This window comes from Anolis sagrei, chromosome 2 (assembly GCF_037176765.1).
Source record: "Anolis sagrei isolate rAnoSag1 chromosome 2, rAnoSag1.mat, whole genome shotgun sequence".
NCBI lineage: Eukaryota > Metazoa > Chordata > Lepidosauria > Squamata > Dactyloidae > Anolis > Anolis sagrei.
In genome coordinates, this window is record NC_090022.1 from 64,129,387 (window position 1) to 64,154,075 (window position 24,689).

The window sequence follows — 24,689 nt, forward strand, 5'->3', positions numbered from 1 at the left end:
TCTCATCAGCCAAAAGCAGGCCTACACTTCCCATTGAAATACTAATAAGTTTATATTTGTTAAAATTGTTCTTCATTTTAATAATTGCATGGTTTTAAAGTGTTTTAGCACTGTAAATAAGATATGTGCAGTGTGCATAGGAATTCATACATGTTTTTTCAAATTATAATCCGGCCCTCTGAGGGACTGTAACCTGGCCCTCTGATTAAAAAGTTTGTGGACTCCTGGTCTAGAGGCATTCTCTCCTGACGTTTCGCCTGCATCTATGGCAAGCATCATCAGAGGCAGTGAGGTCTTTAAATTTAAAAACTTGAAATGCACCAGAAACACAAAATCAGCTAAAAAGGTAATTGTGCTGTTTAGCCAAGGATATAAAGGAGTAGTAAAGGAGGACAAGGACATTTCATAAAAGCTGGATTATTTGTGTGTCTTCAGGAGAGAACTCAGACAGATGTCCTGAAGTGCTTAGACAGATATTTCCTGGAAGGAAACGGAAATAAGGCAAAGCATAGTAACAAGAGGTGATGCTCTTGTCACAAGCCTGAAAACAGACAAATCACTGGGTGCAGATGGTACTTATACAACCTTTCTTAAAGAAATCAGATGTGAAATGGTTAATCCAAAAGGAAGCCCAGAAAAGGCTGGGTCCCTGACGTAATAGGAGCAGCTCTTGTACACTCATCAGTGGGAGCAGGGCAGAGGCATGCAGATGTTTCTTCTGGCCACAGTAAATGTTATCTATGCACATTGGTAGTGTTTTGTCCACAGTAGTACATTAAAATAGTTAGGGGGTATCCTCTAGGTCAGTGTTTCTCAACCTTCTTAATGCCGTGAGCCCTTAATACAGATCCTCATGTTGTGATGACCCCCAACCACAACATTATTTTCGTTGTTGCTTCATAACTGTAATTTTGCTACTGTTATGAATTGTAATGTAAATACCTAATATGCAGGATGTATTTCCATTCACTGGACCAACTTTGGCACAAATACCCGATATGCCCAAATTTGAATACTGGTGGGTTGGGCAGGGGGTTGATTTTGTCAATTGGGAGTTGTAGTTGCTATGATTTATAGTTCACCTAAAATCAAAGAGCATTCCGAACTCCACCAATGATGGAATTGAAGCAAACTTGGCACATGGAACTCCCATGACCAACAGAAAATACTGGAAGGGTTTGGTGGGCATTGACCGTGAGTTTGGGAGTTGTAGTTCACCTACATCCAGAGAGCACTGTGGACTCAAACAGTAATGGATCTGACGGGGGGTTGATTTTGTCAATTGGGAGTTGTAGTTGCTGTGATTTATAGTTCACCTACAAAGAGCATTTCAAACTCCACCAATGATGGAATTGAAGCAAACCTGGCACATGGAACTCCCATGACCAACAGAAAATACTGGAAGGGTTTGGTGGGCATTGACTGTGAGTTTGGGAGTTGTAGTTCACCTACATCCAGAGAGCACTGTGGACTCAAACAGTAATGGATCTGACGGGGGGTTGATTTTGTCAATTGGGAGTTGTAGTTGCTGTGATTTATAGTTCACCTACAAAGAGCATTTCAAACTCCACCAATGATGGAATTGAAGCAAACCTGGCACATGGAACTCCCATGACCAACAGAAAATACTGGAAGGGTTTGGTGGGCATTGACCGTGAGTTTGGGAGTTGTAGTTCACCTACATCCAGAGAGCACTGTGGACTCAAACAGTAATGGATCTGACGGGGGGTTGATTTTGTCAATTGGGAGTTGTAGTTGCTGTGATTTATAGTTCACCTACAAAGAGCATTTCAAACTCCACCAATGATGGAATTGAAGCAAAACTGGCACATGGAACTCCCATGACCAACAGAAAATACTGGAAGGGTTTGGTGGGCATTGACCGTGAGTTTGGGAGTTGTAGTTCACCTACATCCAGAGAGCACTGTGGACTCAAACAGTAATGGATCTGACGGGGGGTTGATTTTGTCAATTGGGAGTTGTAGTTGCTGTGATTTATAGTTCACCTAAAAAGAGCATTTCAAACTCCACCAATGATGGAATTGAAGCAAACCTGGCACATGGAACTCCCATGACCAACAGAAAATACTGGAAGGGTTTGGTGGGCATTGACTGTGAGTTTGGGAGTTGTAGTTCACCTACATCCAGAGAGCACTGTGGACTCAAACAATAATGGATCTGGACCAAACTTGGCACGGATACTCAATATGCCCAAACGTGAACACAAGTGGTGTTTGGGGGAAATAGACCTTGACACTTGCGAGTTGTAATTGCTGGGATTTATAGTTCACCTACAAAGAACATTCTGAACCCCAACAACGATTGAATTGGCCCAAACTTCCCACACAGAACCCCCATGACCAACAGAAAATATTGTGTTTTCTGATGGTCTTTGGTGACCCCTCTAACACCCCCTCACGACCCCCACAGGGTTGAGAACCACTGCTCTAGGTGTTTTGGATTTCAACTCCTACAATTCCTAACAGCAATTGTTTGACTTAGGAGTCCAAAATACCTGGAAGGCCCAAGTTTGCTTTAGATTGAGAGGGCAGCAGGCTCAAGCTTAGGTCTGGAAGCTGATGGTGCCAACTTCTTTCTCTCAGAGGTGCGAGGAGGCTCGTTTCCCATTGACAGGATCCCTAACGTGCGACTGCGTGCGTTGTTAACAATTGTTGTTGTTGTTGTTCAGTCGTCTCCAACTCTTTGTGACCTCATGGACCAGTCCACGCCAGAGCTCCCTGTCAGCCATCACCACCCCCAGCTCCTTCAAGGTCAGTCCAGTCACTTCAAGGATGCCATCCATCCATCTTGCCCTTGGTTGGCCCCTCTTCCTTTTGCCTTTCACTTTCCCCAGCATAATTGTCTTCTCTAGGCTTTGCTGTCTCCTCATGATGTGGCCAAAGTACTTCAACTTTGTCTCTAGTATCCTTCCCTCCAGTGAGCAGTCGGGCTTTATTTCCTGGAGGATGGACTGGTTGCATCTTCTCGCAGTCCAAGGCACTCTCAGAACTTTCCTCCAACACCACAGCTCAAAAGCATCGATCTTCCTTCGCTCAGCCTTCCCTAAGGTCCAGCTCTCACATCCGTAGGTTACTACAGGGAATACCATGGCTTTGACTAGGTGGATCTTTGTTGGGTGACTCTTTGGCGAGAGCAGTAGGCCCAACCTGCCCTCACAGACAAGGCGGGCCTGTCTGCCTCAGGCGACGCTTCTCTCCTCAGAGCGCGCGAGGGAGGGAGGGAGGGAGGGAGGGAGGGAGGGAGCGCGCGAGGGAGGGTTTGCGCATGCGCACTCTGTCCCCCAGTCCGGCCCGGCCGGGGAAGATGCTGCTGCTGCTGCTGAGGCGGCGGTTGGAGGCGCGCGGGCTAGGCCTCCCTCCCTCGCCGTCGTGATGCCGGGCCTCCCCTCGGCCTCCTCCTCTTCGTCGTCGTCGTCAGTGGCGTCGCCATTCTCCGCCGGGCCGGACCCGGAGGAGCGCTACGACTTCCTCTTCAAGCTGGTGCTGATCGGCGACGCCAGCGTGGGCAAGACGTGCCTGGTCCAGCGCTTCAAGACCGGGGCCTTCGCCGAGCGCCAGGGCAACACCATCGGCGTGGACTTCACCATGAAGAGCCTCGAGATCCAGGGCAAGCGGGTCAAGGTCTGTGCGGGTGTGGGGCCTTAAAGCAGCGCCACCTGAGAGAGAAGCAGGGAAAAGTAAAGTGTCTAAACTAGGCCTGGGCAAACTTGGGCCCTTTGGGTGTTTTGGACTTCAACTCCCACCATTCCTAACAGCCTCAGGCCCCTTCCTTTTCCCCCTCAGCCGCTTAAGCTGAAAAGGAAAGGGCCTGAGGCTGTTAGGAATGGTGGGAGTTGAAGTCCAAAACACCCAAAGGGCCCAAGTTTGCCTACACTATAATATCAATGCAGTTTGGCCCCATTTTTAACTGCCATGGCTCAATGCTCTGCAAGTATATAACATTGATATTAGTAATGATGCCAGTAGTGTATCTACTCCATAGATGTAACACAGTTTGATACCACTTTAAACTGCCAAGGCTCAATTCCATGGAATCGTGGTTGATGTAGTTCCACAAAGTCTCTTCCTCCTTCCTCACCAAACTACAATTCCAGAGCATTGAGCTGAGCAGCTGGTGTGATGTCGGATTGGCATCGGCAACCTGTGAAAGGGTTTGCTGGTTTTACTCAATGGAGGGGGTTTGTTGCCGAAAAAGTTGTGCTTGCGCAACTATTTATTTATTTATTTCTATCCTGCTTTTCTCCCAATTGGGACTCAAAGCGTCGAACAAACGTATAACAACAGACATTAGAGAGCATTATTATTATTATCAAAAAGGAGCATAATAATCACACCACAGACATATGTAATGTAAAATTATAAAATTGGTGACGACATAATAGATTACCCAACACAGTTTAAACATTCAATAAAGTTTTAAAAATCTGAACTAATAATCAGTTCCTAGGCCGTAGTCAAGTCCATTAAAATGTATCCATTGGTATTTGCAATATTACTATTATCCATAGAAAGGTTTTTACTTGGTTTCTCAATGAAAGCAAGGAGGGAGCTGTTCTAACCGCTTTAGGAAGGGAGTTCCAGAGTCGTGGGGCTACCACTGAAAAGGCCCTCGCTCACATTCCCACCAGTTGCACTTGAGACGATCGCAGGACCGAGAGCAGGGCCTCTCCAGAGGACCTCAGGGCTTGTGTGGTTTCATAGGAGGAGATGCAATCTAGAAACTAGAGTTTCCAATTCTTTGTGCTGAAATACGTTACAGAACTTACTGTTCCAAAGTAGAACTATGTCCCTCCGCCTGCCCTCAGGGCCAGAAAGATAAAGAGCCTCAGGTGCGGTGCACCCTGTGCAGAAGAACCTGGAAGAGTATTGCCTGCTTATCTGGAAGCGCACATGAATTATGGAAAAGCTTCCAAGGTTGACTGTACGGGAACAACTTGCTGGAGGATCTTTCAGGCTTCCTCCAAATTAGGCTCCCAAAAGGGTGCAACAACTTTAAAGTAACAGATCACTAACAGATCAGGTCACTGAAACGTCACTGTGCTAGCAGGGCTTACTTTCATACTACTGAGTGAGCCAGTAATCAGAACCTTCTGTTGTCATCCAGCTAACTCGTTTTTCAATCTCTGTGTGATATATATAAATATTTATAGACTTCTTTTCCAATCTGTATTGTGTATCTATTGAGTGCTGTTAACTACAAGAGCTTGTATTTGCACCACGAAAGGTGAACTCACTTCTCCCTGGGAGCTCCAAATTACTTTGTTTGTTTGCTGCTCTCAACTTCTGCACTCACTTTCATACTAATGCCATTATATATTAGTTACACGTCAGCTCTTGTATGTGCAGCATTTCCTTGCATGCATGGCATTCTTTTGTGCTAAACTTATACATGTATGCAGGGCATGATATCAATTCTGTAAAAGCTTACTTGAGTAAACTAATTCTTTTTTTCTTTTTTTTAAAAAAAAACACACTTAGCATTTTGAAAGCAAGTTAACACAGTGCCTATCTACAAATCAGTGTTTCATTCTTTTCTAGAGACACTTAACATATAGAAGTAGTGGGCCTCTAGCTCTATTGACTACTTATATGTTCCTGATGGTAAAAGATTAGGTTATATAGTAAACATCATATTAACCCGTCTTTCATACTAAGATACTGAAAATGAAGGCTGTTTGCTAATTAAAACATCTCACTTCATTTCTGCTGCATAAATTTATAATTTATACAGTGTACTTCCCATTAGTACTCACAATACTACCTGTCCTGTATTAACATGTATTTTGCCAAGTGCAGATAAATAATGAGACAAAGAGGGGCTAAAACACACTTGGTTTTGTATGAAATTATCTGAATATTATAACAGGATTTTCTAAACAGATTTGGAAAACTGCTTCCAATAGTGCTGAACAGATTTCTGAAAAAAAATTGTAGTTGAGTTTGTTGTGCAACTGCTTTGTCATCTGACATAGCTTTCCAAAGTGGCCTAGAAAACTGTTCAAAGTACTGGGAAAGTAAATAGACAATTTTTCCAGATCTCAACTTGGAAATGGAACAAGTAGGAAAACAATGTTGTTTTTCCAGAATAAATGCTGAGCTCATTACCTTAGAGCCATTCTTAGGACTTGTTGTTTAGAGCGAGTTCATAGCAGGATTTGAACCCAAGCTGTTCAAGCAAAGTAATCTCAGCTCATGACCCCATTCACAGTGCAGTAGAAAGAAAAAGAAAATATTGAACACACATTTTGGTTCCTCAAATGTTAGACTTGTTTTTGGGTATATTTGACCTGCCAATTCCAAAAATGTCACTAGTTTTCCTCTGTCAGCTCTAGTTTTTGAGACATAGAACATATGCCATCTACCAGTCACCATCTGCTCACACATAGAAAATAATGATAACCATACGCAAGAAACTAGAATTGATGCAATCTATCCAATACAGTGTTCTGAATCAGCACTCCAAATAACCCAGGTATAAAAACCAAGGTACCAAGAATATTTTTTTTCCATTGGGCTGTGTTGTTAAAAGAAAAAATGGGTTGGCCCCAAGAGTTGTTTTTCACTGATAAATAGCATAGTCATTTGATTTTGTGGAATTCCTCCTGTACCACATTTTCCCCATTTAAGACCATCCTTTACCCTATCAGTCACAATTTCGCAATGTCATTAGGGTTGTCATTGGGAGCTCGTTTGAGAGAAATTCTCTGCCCAGCAACTGCCTGTACTTAATTCTTGATCCAGTTGAATTTCTTTTAACTATGACTCCCAAAGATACTGGGTTATATTTATAATACTCTTATGGCTAAAATATTCCAGATATTGATTCCCTGAATTACTCAGAAAATAAGATTATACTTGAATATTCTCTGTGTGCAAGTAAAAATTGTACAGTCAGTCCTCCACATTTGAAGGTTTGACTTTTGTGAATTTGATTATTCACAGATATGATTGATATGGTCTTTCTAGAAATCTCTAGGTTCTACAGATGTAAGGTCATCTTCACCAGAATATATATATATATATATATATACACACACACACACACACATACACATACATACATACACACACACACACACACACACTTTTGCGGGGGTCCTTCACCTCTAACCCCATCTGTGGAGGGGCCACTATACTTTGGGATGGACCGCTTTGTGGTTGTGTCAACTGATACAAGCCTTAGTCATTTACTATGGCCTGTAATTGATTTCCATTTCTGTATGTCTAATAGTTTTTTTAAATAAGAGAAATTATGTCCATTATAAAAGGAGGCAGAAATCTCATCTGTTTTCAGAAGAACATGATATATTCGCCCCAGTTGCTTTGTTTTCCTTTTCCTTCTTGGAGAGTGTCCCCACAGAGTCTACCCTTGACATTCCCCCAAGTTCAGAAACTGGTTTGGGAATATGGCATGCAAACAGATCAAAAGGAAACAGGTGCTAGTAGGAATGCAGAATTTCTTCTTTTAATTTTTTGCAGTATCATAAGATTTTCATTCTGTAGGCTTGCTTGTGTCTTTCTATACTGCTGTTTGGCTTGAGTCAGGAGACCAGGTGTTATGACCAGAACACTAGGACAGCTAGCCAGAGTACTGAAACCAGTCACTTTGTATTTTCTGTGAGTTTGCATAAGTTTCACAAACCAAGAATGTAATGGTAGATACGCACAGCTGGAGTAGACCTAAAGATCCTGCTTGGACAAATTAAAATTTCCCTTTTCATAGTAATATTCACTCATACCTCTGTTTGTAAGAAAGGAAGGATATAAATAAATGTATAAATTGGAAGAAAGATGGGATATATACATATATTAAATAAACAATATTTAGGTAGATCATTCACATTAACTGGTAGTGTTGTCATCCAAGGTATAGTATGTCAGAAAGAGCAGGGAGGATGGAGACAGTGTTGTTCCAACTACAATAGATGTGGTCTTCAATATAAGCAACATAAATTTACAATAGCTGTTTTTTCTTTGGGAAAATGCCAAATAAATATTACATACAGTTTAATTTACCTCTTATGGATATATGCCAAGTTTAGGATAGCAAATAATTTAAGACTGGACATTCTGTGACAACCAGTGCATAGACAACAAAAATAAGTATAATAAATGAACTGATATTTCTTCCCCTGGGTATGTAATGTATTAGAAGATATTTTATTTGATTAACAATTAAAAGTTGGATTTTTATAACTGTTTGCTGCTTATGCCCTTCATCTATGATATTTTTCCTTCTTTTTCTCTTCAGTTGCCAGAGTTTTTTGCTTGTGAGAGTGCAGCTGAGTTTAGACAAATAGATTACAAGTCATTTCCTTCCTGGGACTCCACCTAGTACCAGGTGTTTCTGCCAACTAAAGCAACTCCAGCTAAAAAATTAAAGAAGCTTCCTTATACGTGGCAGAAAGTAAAAATAAATGGCCTATGATTGGCAATGGCATGCATCAACTGTAGAAAAAACAGGTGTACACATATTCCATTTAGATCACACTAGTAGAATAACCTAGGATCGCAGCTATTTCTGGGTGGATTATGAAATTAAAAAACAGTTTCACCTTAGTGGTGTCCAGTGTCTTGGTTGAAAAGTTTCTCATACGCAAGATTTTGACAACATGCATACTAGAAGATAAAATGTGGCAGATGTGTTATCTGTGTTATCTTGCTAAACTGGCAATGAATTTGCCATTTTATGAGTTTCCTTCTCTCTGTATCACATACTTGAAGTTTGTATTCTGCCTACTGTACGTATTTTCTTCTAGCTCAGATAGACATTTTTATTGAGTAAAAATTAAGGGATTCTTTATAAGGGATACATAATTGCCATATATTTGGTTGCAAAAGGCAGTAGATTATAAATTGAACATCTCTTATCTGGAGTTTCAAAATCTGAAATACACAGAAAATAAAGTTAGTTTTATTCATATAATTATTTAAAACTGTATAAAATGATCGGCAGGCTAAGTGAAACAAAATGAATTTTGTATTTGGACTTGGGTCTCATCTCCAAGATACCTCATTCTGTATATATATATACAAATACAGGTATTCCAAAATCCATAAGAAAAAAATCCAAATTGAAAACACTTATGGTTTCAGGCATTTCAGATAAGGAATACTCAGCTAAAATAAGGCATAGTAGTTTTCTTGAACAGAAGACACCTTTACAGCTTTTAAGTTCACTATTAAGCTGAATAGTGACCACTTTCTCATATAGATTCAAGTAAGGGAATAGCAGGGAACTGGGTCATCACAAAGTGGGCATGTACTCAGACATAAATCTTCAGATCCATCCTTCTCTCTTCTCTTTCAAACTCACTGCTCCCCGACACTGCAGTGTGGTTTTTGAAAAAGCTTTGTTGTCAAAAAGGCAGTGGACAAGAAGTTCAACAGGAGCTCACAGCACCAGAGATTAGTCCTTCTGCCTCCATCGGCAACTATCCCCCCCCCCCCCACCACCACCACCATACAATCCCCATGTTGTGCAGTATAGACTTTTAAAAGCAATTTTTACCAGCTGAGATTTTCTAAAAGGCTGAATACAGGGAGTCAGTTTAGAGAGGTGGAATTTCACAGCATAGGCTGAAAAGGGTTGTTCATCTTCCACCCCTGAAAAAAAAAATTCCATTGTCAGCAGTCAGCAATTGGAGATAATACATTTCCTTGTGATGCATTTAGAGAATAGAAAGAGAGAATCAAATATATAATCTTTTGAAGGGAGTGAGAAGGCCATGTGAAAGAAGTTTACAGCTAAATTGTGAATTCCCAGAGGCTGCATTAAACCTGCAGGATGAATTCTCATAGGTTGTATTAGAGCTGCAGGATAGAGGTAACATTTCAGTAAGAAGGGCAAGTGTGGAAAGCATTATTAATAACTTTGTAGACTGAGTAACTTCTACAATTTATTTTATGTTATTTAAAAACAAATTTGCACAACTAAATAATTGATCGTGAACCAGAAGAACTGTGGACCAATATCATAGATAACATCAGGAAAGAATGCAAAAAGACTATTGGTAGTCATAAAGAAAGAAGAACCTCTTTGAATGACTGATAAAACTCTTAAATATTTGCAATGTGTGTGAACTGGTACTCTTCTCCAACTAGCTCTCTGCAGAGGTCATCCACCAAGGCGACCAAAGCTGTCTCCATTCCATGACCAGGCCTAAAACCAGTCTGCAAGAGATCAAGCTACCTCTCAGAGGTATCTCTCTGCATGACTACTGGGGCTGCTAGATGAGAGTTACATTAGTCCCTGCATGTCTTGCATACCCAGATGCCAGCGTTCCCACCCCCATACAAAAGCACTGTAATCTTTTGAAGGACATTTTAAGCAGCAACAAAAGTACACTTGTGTTCAGTCATTTTCCTTTGAATGAATTTTTATTTTTTGGAAGACTAAATTCAAAATGAACCTGTCTTATGCTTGTCATCCACAGCAAAAAAAAAAAAAATCCCAAGAGGTGCAGGTAAAGGTGAAGAGGTCAACTTCTTTTTGATTTTTTTAGTTGCAGATCTGGGACACAGCTGGTCAGGAAAGGTTTCGGACCATTACTCAGAGTTATTACCGAAGCGCCAATGGAGCTATCCTGGCCTATGACATCAGCAAGAGGAGCTCTTTCCAGTCGATTCCTCGCTGGATCGAGGATGTGAGGAAGTATGCAGGCTCCAACATAGTACAGTTGCTTATTGGTGAGTGTGGTAGGTTATTTCAATGCATGGGGAGTAGAAATTATAATAGAAATAGTTTCAGAGACACTAGCAAATTATAGTTGTTGTGTGCCTTCAACTTCTTTTTTACTTGGGTCAAATGTAAGCTGACTATCCTAGCATTTTCTTGCCATGGTTCATTCAGAGAAAATTTTCTATTGCCCTTGTGTAAATTTTCTATTGCCCTTGTGTAAGTTACCCAGTGGATTTCCATGGCTGATCTCCCAAAGTCCCTAACCCATCACTACACCAGTTTGTTGCTGGCTCTCTTAATTGTAGGTGATCAAGCAGAGTTATATTTCTGTTTCCAATACATCTTGATGATGAATAAATTTTTCACACTTATTTTAGCAGATTAAATTGCTGTCCTGGTCACTAAGAGAAATTGTCAAAATTCATAATGTGTCTTTTTTAAAAAGTATCAGTTACTTTGATTTCCTGCCTTTCTTTCAGTGAGCTTGTGGTTTTCTTTCCTCCTATTTGATCTCATGACAGCCCTGTGGGGTAGGTTAGGCTCAAAGGGAATGACTAAATTAAGGTCATCTAGTGAGTTTCATTTTTGATACTTCTAGTAGTTGGTTGAGATTGCTATAGCTGTCCATGTCTTTCCCAAATTTTGTATTTAAAAACACACTGGGGATGCAGGCGAAACATCAGGAGAGAATGCTTCTAGAACATGGCCATACAGCCAGAAAAACCAACAACAACCCAGTGATTCCGGCCATGAAAGCCTTCAACAATACACTGTGGGTGGTCATCTTTTGGAAATGGTTTTGTTATATATTCCTGACTGGCAAGAAGTTGAACTAAATGGTCATTGTGGTTGCTTCCAACACTGTGATTTCATGATTCTATTATTGTGCTTTAATCTCTCATCCTGGGATGTGGTAGTTAAAAATTATGCAAATATGTTCAATTCCAATAGACTTGTCAAGCTTTTAAATAGCAAGGGCTATTTATGAATTCAGATATAATCGCAATGGTAGACTGTACTGTCCATTTGGTCAAGTAAGTAACTCAGTATCAAGTATTTTTCTGAGGCTGGAAGTAGAAAGCTTGTAGATATTCATTGTCATTCTCTCACCTGCCTTGAGTTTAAATTTTGGGAAGAAGGCAGAGTATGAAAAAGGTTTTCAAGATGACGACAGTAATATTAGTTCCTGAAACAAATGCAATAAAAGATAAGGATGGGAGACTGTATGCCAAGCATGGGCAAACTTTGGCTCTCCGGGTGTTTTTGACTTCAACTCTCATAATTCCTAACAGCCAGTAAGCTGGCTAGGAGTTCTGGGAGTTGTAGTCCAAAACAGCTGGATGGCCGAAGTTTTTCCATACCTGCTGTATGCATATTGCATATGCTGCAGCAAAGACAATAATGTGTCTCATGGCACCTTAAAGACTAGAAAGGTTTATTTAGCAGCCCACTTCATCAGATCCAACATGAAAGGTTATGCAAATCAAACTTGTTAGTCTTCATAGTTTAAAATATAGATTAAGATCAATTGTTACAGAACTGATAGATGGATGGAATGCATAGAGCTATTATGACATAGAATTTCAGTGTTGAAGATGTATGCTTTGTTATCATTAGAATACGATTATACACAGAATTTGAATCCTGGATGTGATTTGTATATCAATTCAGAATCCAGAGGGCAAATCTTATAATATGCAGTGGCTCAGATTTCTTCATCCTTCTTCCACAGACTTTCTCTCAACTTCCACTTTCTTCTGCTCTTTCTCACCTCCAAGATAACAGTGGCATCTCATCTCCAACCTTCTATATGCTTCACCTTTGGTGTCCTACTGCTCTCCATGCGACCCTGCTGTTGTCTCTTTTTTCCCCTTAGACTCTTCTTGTTGAACACTGACCTCAGGAGTTACATGTTTAAAAAATTGTTAATCTGTCAACAATTCCACTTTCTCCTGCCAGGAAACAAGTCTGACCTAAGTGACCTTCGGGAGGTTCAGCTAGAGGAGGCTCAGAGTCTGGCTGAACGCTATGATATCACCTGTGCCATAGAGACATCTGCGAAGGACTCCAGCAATGTGGAGGAGGCTTTTGTAAAGATGGCAACAGAGCTCATGATGAGGCATGGAGGCCCCATGTTCAGTGAGCCAAACACAGACAGCATCAAACTTGACAGCAAGGATGTAGTAGAAGGATGGGGGTGTGGTTGCTGATACAGTTTATGAAAAATCTCTTTCATTGTGACTGGAATCTAGTGTACCTTCCCTTCCCAGTTCTCCAGCTGCCACTCTCTGAATCTGGTGTCAACTTTCTGCCAGCCCAGTGCATTTGTGGGTTAGATATTAATGTTTGTGGGTTGTTCTTAATTCTGAAAGGACTGTTACGTAAAGCTAGAAGTCCGTGGCAGTAGTGTCTGCCAGGTTCTCCTAACAGGAAGCAGAGCAGTTTGAAAATGAGTTGCACAGAGAGAACTTACTGAAATCTTTCTGTACAGAAAGGGCATGGACAGGGAAATGCTGCAGTGTCAGTTGTAAATCCTTGTGTGTGGGACCTCCTCAGTGAAACAACACTTCTACTTTTAAGTGAGCAAGGCCTCGTTAAACACTTAACATTCCACCAAGTATTAGAATTCCAATAGGGCTACACTGTTTTTCTGAATGAGTGTTACAGATAAGAAATACTTGAGTCATTTTCTCATAGGACAAAGCAACTGGCATTTGTCCAGACTGAGGAACCTCCATAGAAGTTAAGTTTCCCTAGACACTGAAATTATACCCTATGTGAAGGGAGAGGATAGGCTTGCACAGATTTCCCCCTTTGGTGTTTTTCAGACAACTAGAGAAACCAGCATGAGCAGTACTGTACATCTATGTGATGTAAGAGTCAATAATTTACCTTAATATCCACCGCAAGAAACTTGTCATAGTCATTGGATGTAGGACTCACTGATTTCAGTGGAATATTATTGGAAGTAAATGCTCATTTTCAAACAAAAAGGTTTAAGATTGCAATATTAAGATAGATATGTTAATCTTCTATTTTGTACCTTCTGAATAGTTTATTTGTTGAATGTAATATTGTGGATTTTTAGTCCTCTAGTATATTAATTTCAAAATGTACATTCAATGTCATTAGAGGAAAGGATATATTGTGACTACTGCTTTCTTAGCCATCTGCTTTTTAAATTATTATAAAATACCTAAAACAATTGAAGGTTAGTCCTATTGCTCATGCTGATGAATAATAATAATGTTGTCGGAGCATTTTTCTTTTTTATATATATACATAGGATGATATTCTGACTAGAATAACATCTTTTCCAGATACCACAGAATTTGCATCTTCTGAAATTTCTCCCAGCCAGTATTATGTAAAAATATTTATTACTATGTGTGTTGTTATGTTGAATTCATATCTGATGAATTTTCTAGAACGACCAACCACCCATGGTATGAACTCCCTACAAATCACATAACAACTGCTTTCTTTCATAATAATTTTGCTCCAAATACATGCAACATTTTATGATTTGTACATTACTCCTTTTATATGATTTGTACATTTAGTCCTTTTGTGCAATTGAATTGCAAGTGGTTTATCTCCTCCCTGCTGATGGAAGTTTTTTTAGTTTTACTACAAAATCTACAATCTGTTAATCAAAACCTGCATCACTATTTAAGTTCAGAATATTTAATTTTAATATTTTTGGTGAATTTTATGTCAGATTAAATATATGCCTGCAGTTCTGAAGTGCAAATATTAGCAACAATCAGATTCCTTTTTGGAGCACCTTAACATTGAGATATGATGAATTAACAATGTGTCTGCAATGTTTTAAAACTAATTTTTAGAGCTTAGTTAATATCCCTAAAATGGCTATATTTCAAAGCAAAAAACTTGATCATGTCAGAAAAATGTTTAAAAAATGCAGATTGAGAAGAGCAGCATTCATCCAGGTCATTATTGTTGGAAATATCAAAATATTTGTGACGATTTCCATTAGCACAAAACAGACAATCATGATAATGCTGATAGGATGTCAGAGATCTTTTTTTAAAGGCTGTATGGTTCATCAGATTTATTCTACACAAAACATGAAAAGTTGCTATCTATTTTGATTTTTAAACCAAATTTCAGATGACTGTATAATGAAATTGTCGCATTCTAACCTTTTCTATGAAAGAAGTACCCAAATTGGGCATTGTTTATTGCATTCTTATTTGTAATGTCAAAGAGTGGTTTTAATTTCAAGTGTTTGTAGATATAAACAAATACAGGGGCCTTAACCTAGTTATTGGGGTGAGTGTCACAAAATGCAGGGTGATGTGTGACTGAGAGGTTTTGCTCATAAATAGTATTTTATTCCAAGATTTTCCAGCACTGTTGGATCCAGATTGTAAATGTGCTGATTTCCCAGCAGTTAACTAAACACTATCTGTGAACTAAAAGAAAACTAAACTGAGGGCTGTCTGGCTCTTCTCCTGTTAACTATGTGAAGAACCAATGCCATTATGCCTGTGATCATTTTGGGTTAAGTAGATATGAGGATGGAGTTATAATAGTTTTATTTAAAGAGTGTGCAGTTGTCTTGTGCCACGCAACCCCTGTAGACATCCTCTATAGAAGACAGTGCTGTAGAATCTGAGTCTGTATCCCCTGGCACTTAGACTGTGATTTGCCTCTAAAATGAAAGCTTGTAAAGGGCAGGTTTGGAGAGCTCATTATCAGTAAAAATAAATTAAGCACTTTGTCCTTTTTAAAGAAAATTAGACAGACATTTCATTCATAGTGTAGAAAAAATTCCATAGGTGCCTATTGTAGGATGGAAATGGATAGCCCATCTGCCCCCTCCCCAGCCCTGGAAAACTACATGGTCACCCCACACAATTTTTGCTCTCTTACACCCCCTCTCATTATGTTGACACCCAGAATGGCCAATACTGCCTGAAACCTTCAGGATAACAATTGGCTATTTTGCCTTTTTTTTTTTTGCCTCCCTGCCATAAAAATATGTGATGTTAGTGTTGATATGGGGAGCTTACAGTGGAAAATAGTCTCAAGGGCTATGCTTTGAGTCTGCTTGTGGAGAGAAAATTCAGGTTATAAATAATAATAATAATAATAATAATAATAATAATAATAATAATTGCTTTGTTTACCCCTGCCTTAATGGATAAACAACATTGATTGATTTATAATAATGAAGTTGGTTGTAGATACTTGTCTGATGAAGTAGACACCTGATTGGTCAGATCATTGTGTTCATAGGTATTGGCTGGCAACCACAGTACATACAATTTGTATAGTTCAGTCATGTGTTGTAGAGACATTGTTTCCTTGCTTAAATCAAGTTATTATGAAACTTTACATTACCAACATTTTTTTATTGTTGGATCAGGACACAACATTTTACCAAACCAAAGATACCTTCTACCCCCCCCCTTCCCCCCAACACATGTTATAAATCAAGAAAACGACTGGCTTCGCCAGAATGAATCTAGTACAGAATTAGGCCCATAAGCAAACTTTTGAATTATCAGTGGGAAGTTATAGAACACACAAGAACTGGGTGATTATACCAGGGGTCCTCAAACTAAGGCCCGGGGGCCAGATACGGCCCTCCATGGTCATTTACCCGGCCCTCGCTGAGGCCCAAGCTAAGTCTGTAACGACTTGAAAGCACACAACAACAATCCTATCTTATCAGACAAAAGCAGGCCCACACTTCCCACTGAAATATTAATAAGTTTATATTTGTTTAAATTGTTCTTCATTTTAATTATTGTATTGTTTTAAAGTGGTTTTTTTGCACTACAAATGAGATATGTGCAGTGTGCATAGGAATTCATGTAGTTTTTTCAAATTATAATTTGGCCCTCCAACAGTTTGAGGGACTGTGGCCTGGCCCTCTGTTTAAAAAGTTTGAGGACCACTGATTTACACTGTCAGCAGTTGTTTACCTAGACGAATGAGTGCTTCAAGTATTCTACCATTCTATCATAGAATGCAATAATCTGTGACATATAAATTGTTCCTTGTTGAAAAACATTTAATATTTAAGCACTGTTCGTAAGATATATACTATACTATGTTTTACAGTACAAATTGGGTCAAGATTGGGATGTATTTGTATCTAAAATAATTTGGCAGTCCAATAGTATAATTGTGCAGTGAGCACAATAAATTATTAATGAAGTAAGATAGCTGTGGCATAAATATTAGAAATTGATTTCCTGTCTGAATTCTTCTAAAAAAAATCAGAGTTTTTGAAAGTGGTCTGCTTGTAGTAGGTAGCTGTCAGCCTTAAAACCATGTAATAATTTGAACATTTCCATTATAAGGTGTATGACATAAATTACCTAAGCTATTTCCTTAATGACTTTATAGGCTAAAATCAAGTTTTTGCTCCACAGCAAGCAAAATGCAGTTCCTGAGACTGTGGTTGTCCAAATAAATAGTATTTTTGCAGACAGCACAGTGTTTTTTAAGATAGCTGTCTTAGGAAACTTTTGACAAAGTTCATTTAATGCAGAGTCTATGCAAATACTTGTTAATGTATATTAGTATAGTGCCTTTCCTTTAATGTTTTACAAAATACCTTAAAGGAGTCAATGCTGGAAGTTGGTAGATTTGCACACCTAGCTATTTTTGCGACAATAAGAATGGGGTGTAAATGGAAACAAAAACCAACCACGTTAATAGACATATAGTTGATTCTCAGTTAATCTTGTGGGTGACTGTGTACATTCCATAAAGCATGAGTTTGTCAGGGGGAAAAAAAAATCTCATTTCTCTTTTTCCTATGTGAAACTGAGAAATGTAAATCCGAGGGAATCTATAGGGTTTTGGACAGTGCTGTCACAATCTATTGTCTTGTCCACCCACAGATGTCATACTAGATTTCCAACTTGTTAGTTGCCCATGTTCCTCTGTTTACTTTTCTTTCTCCCTAGTCCAACCTGACTCTTTTTTTGTTTTGGCTTTCCTGGGATGCTGCTGCTGATCTGCACTGTTATTCCTAACTTTTCCAGTAATTAAAAAAGTAAAAGCCAAAAAAACCCCCCAACTTTAATGAATTTCTTGAACTGTCAGGATTTGAAGAAGGAAGAAATGTAAGGAATTAAATCTAAATATAGATGCAGTACATTTTGTCTTTCTTCCAAACTAGAGCACCAGCGGGTAAGTTCCACTGAGATCATGGGACTTCTACAAACATATGTTTAGGATTAGAGTGTCTGCCTCACTTAAATACAGTTCAGAATCCACATTAATTTGCATAGCTCGTAAGTAAGTTACAGGGTAAATACTGAGAGAATCTGGAATGATTTGGCATTATATACAGTGCTTATATCGTTCTATTTGCTGTTTTGCATCTTGAATAAATAAAAATGTATGAGTGATTCACATGCATGCCCTTAATATATAGATAATAATCAAGGGCCTTTTATTTGTATTGTGGTAAGAAACAGTAGGGGAGGTTTTTTTTCTTCCTCTAAGTGGTTCCCAGACATTTGAGGGCAATCTGTTTTGATGCCTGTTATTTAGGATTTTAGATTCCTTGTGCTGCTAGTGAGCAGTGTTTCCTTCTTTGAGAACCCTCCTCACACAAATCTTGCAAGAGGGATCTCCATGTGAAAGACCAGACTTTAATACATACATTATTTCACAAGATTAGGAACCACATGGAGAGATCACTTCATGATGCCCTCCTGTAATATGGTGCACTCTTCAGGTATATTCTTGTGAAAGTTGTTTCTTACCTTCACTGCAGTGCAGTGAGATGCCTTTCTCATTGTGGTATTGTTCATCTTACTGAATAACCTGTTTAATCTGAGTAGATTGCAGAGGGTGTCACTCCTTCTTTTTGTAATATAACCGGAATTCTGTGTCCGGTAATGAACTAGATTTTATAAAACAAGAGCCAGCATTTTGGATATGAAAGGCATTGGCGAAACAGGCATAGGCTTCCTGTTTTGGTTTTTGTCTGTCTTTTGGGAAAGCAATGTAATAGTCTTAAGTACTGGAAACACAATAGGGAAATATACTGGCCCTAATCAGGAGAAGATTAGCAGTGCCTAAAGTTGCAAACAAGTGTACATGTGCTTGATAGTAAGACTCACTGATTTAGTGAAAACATACGCCTGTACATTAGGACAGTAGCTTAATGGCATACTTAAAATAAATGTGATTATTTGCAACTGTCCGCATTCTGCTAAAAATAATATAATTTAGATAAAGGTTTCTCGAGATTGCATATATATTTTGTAAACATAGAACCAATTCTTGGATGTATGATGGTCAGTACAACCAGCATTCCTAGCTTGGCTGTTACATTGCCTAACCTTGCTTCTGATGTTCAGCTCAGGACTATGATGCCGGAATTATTCCCTTCCCGTTTGCCTGTTGAAAATATTGTCCCCTTCTGCAGTTACTTTCCCATTTTTGGGGAAAAGATATAGGGACACACTGACCCAAGTGTGACTCATGTTCAAGTATGAGCGTATTACCCATTGATCTTAATTTTAGTCTTGAGTCTTAGATTTTATTCTGCCTCTCATGTCACCTGGTGGTAGAACCTACATAAAGTAAAACAAAATAATAGATTCAGGTATTTTGTGTATGGTGTTTGCACAGAGTGGGATCTGATAGAGTACTACCCCTTTTTTGAGCAGTGAAGTTATTTTTAGTTATATCTAGTGATAAATACTGACAGTCTCTGGAGGTTCCTCATGTGCTCTGTATTTTCAGTGACATTTCCTACTCTGTAATAGTGCCTCGCTTGATGATATCAGGTGGTTTTTAAAAAAGAGAAAACCCCTCATGTCCTAGGGACATAGAGCTTCCACTCGGCGTGTAAGAGAAGGCCTGGCTCACATACTTAGTGGGGAGAAAGCTCTGATTCATATTGAATTTGCTCACATCATTCCAAAAGGTTTTAAGAACTCCGGTGTTACTGAAGTGTTCTGCAGTTTTAGAACAGTTTTATTGCTTGTTATAATCAAGGCTTCTGGGATGAATCACAGGGCCTACCTTTCTGTTCACCGGCAACTATCTTGCTTTTCCTTAGCATGGTGTTCACCAGGTGAGGTGGAATGCAAGATGACAAGGGAACAAAGTTTGCATACAGTAGTTGATTTTGACAATTTACTGTCACCTATTTATGAATTTATAAGGAAAAAGTTTATTTTTAAAAACCATGAAACCTGCTTTTTTTGTAAATTTTAGCAAAACTGTAGCAAATCTGTTGTACTGTGTATAATTAAAATGAGCATTTGGCTATTACATTGCATATGTGTGATTTATTAATGGTGATACATAACCATCACAGTTCATCAGCTAACTTTTAGTCATGAATTTTAGACACCAAATAATCTCTCCCACCCAAGATGCATCCCTTCCTAGAGAAGCGGATTTGTTCACAGTGATACAAACCTGCCAGTATGTAGCTTTTCCTAGTTTGATTGCTGCACCATGCTCTGTGTGGTGCAGTCCTTGAAGAGTATTGCGAAACTGCAACTGATGTAAAATGCAGTAGCTAGATTTCTTTAAACCAGCATTGCCTTTTCACTAGTGGAAAGATTTCAATGGGAAACTCACAAGCAGGTCAACACACTTCCACAGCAACGAATATGTGTGCAGTTACACAGTTCAGTTATTTCTATGTGACTTTAGGGTTACTTCTGCCTACATGGTTAATGAGTGACAGAACCTATGCTGCTGGAGTTGTATCTTTTATTCAGCAAGATTTCTTCAGTGTGTTTTTCACTACTTAATCCAAAATAACTCATGTATTTTCCCCAGAATTCATTCACCTAAGACTAGGATTCTAGTTCTAGTTTATCTAGAACATACATTAATTGGCTTGCAAGTGACTTTTAAAATATACTGATGTTTCAATGATCACTCTTAAGTTCTTAGATCAGAGATTTCCAAACACATCATGTTGGTATCACTCCATTTTGATACACAAATCAGTTTTTAACACGGAAATTCAGTTTTACTAGCAAAACCACAAGTTAAACCAACTCCTTAAAAGAGATACAGGCATGTGCATAAATTGTAATAGTAAAATGCATGAGTACACAAAAAAGCTCATGCAAACCTTGCATTTATATTTTTTTAAATGTGTGATTTATTGCTTATGGCACATAGACTCAGAGGTATCTTGTTATGTTCGTGTGGCACACCTACACACTGCAGCTGATACATGAACATATCACAACACTGAGTTTGGAAAAGCTCAACCTTAGATGACGACTGGGTTAGGGACAAGGTCCATAAATCAATAGTTCCATACTGAGTTCCCCAAGAACATAGACATGCAGTCTGTGAGTTACAAACATCCCACTTACTCATGACTCATAGTTAAGAACAGGGATAAAACACCCCTAGGAAGGGAAATTCACTCCTGGAAAAATTATCACGAGGAAAAGGTGTATTCACTGAAGCTTTTCTTACCAATTCTTGTTTCTACAACAAGCCATTTTATTTTTCCAAATCCAGTGATCACAGAGACAAAATGAGGTGAAATCTTTTGAACAGGGGCAAAGGCAGCAAAACAAACACCACAGGGGTGTTAACCCTTCTCTATGCTATCCAAAGCTAAAATACAATATTTTGCAAGAATTACACTAAAATGTACCTGTTCCAACAAACATACAAATTCAACTTAAGAAACAAATCCACAGAACCTATCTTGTTCATAACTTGGGGACTGCCTGTAATTTGTCAATTTTAACATGGTGAGGCTTGGAACTTTAGCTCTGGTCACTGTTGTTTGCCTCATTTTCTCACACCCTATTAAAAAATACTGAAGGGGCTTCTATTTTCTCTTCTACTCCAACATATTATTGTATTGTAGCTCCTATCTCAGATCTTCCAAAGACAACTTTGCATAGGACAAAACAGTAAAGTTTCCTGGTAAGAACTAGCATCTTCTATTAGGTCCAGAAACAAAGAGAGTCAATGCAGCTGATAATGGAAAATATACACCAGAAATAGGCTTTAGTCTATTTTCACAAGTGCACAAGTATACCGCACAAGTGACTAGTGTTCTTATCTTTAAAGAAAAAAGTGACCACTACTGCAAAAAAATAACAAAACCCCAAAAAACAGCACAACAGATTTTTAAAAATCAAAGGTCTACATCAGAATTTGTTAGATACAACAGATCATTGGAAGCCTTCTGTACTAATCTAATATTTGCAAGTGTGGCTAGTAATATTAACTAACATTCATATAGAATCACAGGATTGGGCTGGATGTCCCCCGAAGTCCTTTTCAACATGCTAGCAATGCAGAAATCCATTGTTAAAAGCATGACTGAGAGATGACTATCTAACCTCTGTCTAAAAATCAACAAAGTTGGGTGTAAGAAATGAAAAGCACGTGAATTAAGGCTCTGTATTCATTTTTTAAAAGAAAATACTTTACTAGACAAATCTGTTAGTTAAAACATTTCAAAAACAGGTATGGCATGAAATAAGTTACTATTGAAGCATATACATCACCGAGATACATTATCTTAATAAGCAACAGACGGGAAGGGGAACTTCACTAGTATATATTTAAGCAAATGTGTAGTATAGGCATGATGGTTTGGAGTTTAAAGTTAAAACCAGAGGCCAAAGCAGCTGTCTGGCATTCTGCCACAGTGCACCATCATGATTAATAATAAAACTTCAGTGTAACTAAAGCTTAGCTAGTAAGCCAGGCAGCCAAAGGGCAAAGTCAATTGGGAGCTCTTACAGGAAGTTACTGAACACGAGTTAGACTTGAATACAATCCCATTTGACGGCATTTGTACATATTTATGCCTGATGGTTTGTATTCAGTCATTACAAACTCAAGTGAATTCCATCTTCAAGAACTGAAAAGTTCCACAGGAAGAGCACAGAATCAAGAGGATTATGGATGGAAACACCAAAGAGCGACCATAGGGGAACACTTGACATGGCCCTTCAAGAATACTCTCTTATTTCTGATGCCGCAGAGGTTGGCATTCCCATCCCACCTCCACAAATGCAAAGCTTCCTCTCTAACATGGCCATTCTGTGCTTTATGGCAGGCGGACAGGCTCAAAGAAGCAGCTGGCCACATTCCTGAGACCAGACATGAAATCATGACATTACTGCCAATATATGCAATGGTCATCCAGCCCACCTGCTTACCATGAAGCATGGCATGGCTACATGGCATACCTTCAGGGGCTTTGTAGTAATGTTACCCTGTAGAGATACCGTATTGAAGCCAAGGAGTTTATTTATTGTATTTCTACCTCAATGTATGAGATGTTCCTCCTCAGCATTCAGAACAGTAGGTTCAAGCTTTTGGGCTAAGCAAGGAAGTTAACACTCAGAAATCAAAATTCATATTGCGGCACTGACAACTAAAAGAAATAAGTGACACATAAACTAAAATTTCAAAATAAATGAGGTTAGAACAAATAGGAGTAATACATTAGAAGTGTTAACACATATAAACAAAAACATGTTAGTGAATTCTTAGTAAGTGCCCCCACTTGTTTTTCAAAACAGAAAGGAGTATAACCATTAAGAGGCTGTTAAGAAGTCCTGAAATTTTCATTTGGTGCAAAGTTCTCCAGTTGGAAGATTAAATCAACAGCAGCATCAACATCTGGCACAATGTGGTCTGGTTCTACTAAAGCTGGATCAAATCTGAAATCTCTGTGCCCATGAAACACAGTCTCAGTGATGCTCTCCCTTGTGTCAGAGGGGACTTCTGTGTGAGGGTTGTAAACCCCAGTGCAAACAAGGACAGAGTGGCAGCTTGTGGCTGAAGCAGATGCCAATTCACTCTCCCAGCTGTTGTCCAGTTCTTCTTCCTGAGAGACTGTGGTGGACCTTGTGCCTCCAGCTGCTTGGGCCTGGACACGGGCCTTGGAGCCTCTTCTGGAATTGTTCTCTTCAAGGTAGCGGTTGTAAAGGTTAGCACCATAAATATCTGTCATTAAGTTATCCCTAGAAAGCCAGGAGAGTTATATTGGGATTAATATAATGGAAGTGTACGGATACAGCTTTTGTTAAAGAGTTAAAACAGTTTGCTATTTCAATTTTGATTTGGTTTACAAGTCTGAGCATCCCTTCTCTGGAATTCAAGTACCCAAAATATTCCAAAATTGTCCATACGAGTGGTTCAGATAGTGGCACGTTTGTTTTATAATGTTCTATGTTCCCACACTTTGTTTCATGCACAATGTATATGAAACACAAATAAATATGTATATATTTGAATCCCAAGATATTTCCAAAGCAAATACAGGGATTTCAAAAAAAAAATCTTAAATCAAAAATACTTCTGGTCCCAAGTATTTTGGATAAGGGAAAGTCAAACTGTATTAAAGTTTGGTGCAATGCTTTGAATGACACACATCCCATATAGCAGCCTATGGGCTTGAGACATGCATATCTGCAATCTTTAGGTAAATATATTTTTCTTAATCATAGCTCAGTGGAACCAAAAACCCAACAAAGTGAAAAAAAAGTCTCTGTACTTTTAGAGAAATAAACCTCAACCTATTTCATGGAACTGTGGCATGTTCTTTAGAAAGACTCGTGAATAGATCTGATATAAAAAGTGTACAACGCCACAGTATTGGAGTGTGTGTATATACAGGGTTAGTCAAAATGCATAGGCCAATAAGCCATTCAATTGAATGGCTTATTGGCCTATGCATTTTGACTAACCCTGTATTATAAGTTCACAACGGTTAGCACTTCATGACTAGCTGGATTTTTCAAACACATATCAGTAAGACGCCAAAATAGCTAAGTGTGAACTTTGAAGATTCAAAGAACTTGTCATCTTAGGACCTCTACATTTATTTTGAGGTGCATTTTTATATTCTTATTACAGGAGTGAACCAAGTAATAACACACTAACTCAGGTATGGGCAAACGCAGGCCCGGGGACCAGATACGCCCCCTTGGGCTCTTTTCTCAGGCCCTCCTCTTGCTCACCACCCTATCCTT

At 38.9% G+C, this 24,689-nt stretch overlaps 2 protein-coding genes across 3 annotated transcripts in view; one reads left to right on the forward strand and one right to left on the reverse strand.

Annotated features, from left to right (window-relative positions):
• The first annotated feature begins 3,282 nt into the window (after nt 1–3,282).
• Nucleotides 3,283–19,980, forward strand: RAB43 (RAB43, member RAS oncogene family). Of its 2 annotated transcripts, none has more exons than XM_060765967.2 (3): nt 3,283–3,641; nt 10,526–10,709; nt 12,434–12,654. In XM_060765967.2, exons 1-3 carry the CDS (start codon nt 3,393–3,395, stop codon nt 12,481–12,483), a joined length of 483 nt encoding a protein of 160 aa, XP_060621950.2. In that variant the 5' UTR covers nt 3,283–3,392; the 3' UTR covers nt 12,484–12,654. The 2 variants fall into 2 exon arrangements, with proteins under 2 accessions (XP_060621950.2, XP_060621949.2); XM_060765966.2 differs by lacking the exon at nt 12,434–12,654 and adding an exon at nt 12,661–19,980 and having other exon boundaries at nt 3,285–3,641.
• Nucleotides 19,981–22,104: 2,124 nt separating this feature from the next.
• LOC132769235 (haloacid dehalogenase-like hydrolase domain-containing 5) overlaps nt 22,105–24,689 on the reverse strand; it is a 29,357-nt gene continuing 26,772 nt past the window's right edge. Inside the window, exon 8 of the mRNA XM_060765965.2 lies at nt 22,105–23,678. Coding sequence (XP_060621948.2) covers nt 23,261–23,678 — 418 coding nt within the window. The 3' untranslated portion in view covers nt 22,105–23,260. The remainder of the gene's footprint in view (nt 23,679–24,689) is intronic.

Coding starts and splice junctions, on each gene's coding strand:
- RAB43 (XM_060765966.2), top strand. CDS start 3,393: ATGCCGGGCCTCCCCTCGGCCTCCTCCTCTTCGTCGTCGTCGTCAGTG. Junction 3,642..10,525: donor TCCAGGGCAAGCGGGTCAAG/GTCTGTGCGGGT, acceptor TGATTTTTTTAG/TTGCAGATCTGGGACACAGC. Junction 10,710..12,660: donor CATAGTACAGTTGCTTATTG/GTGAGTGTGGTA, acceptor TTCTCCTGCCAG/GAAACAAGTCTGACCTAAGT.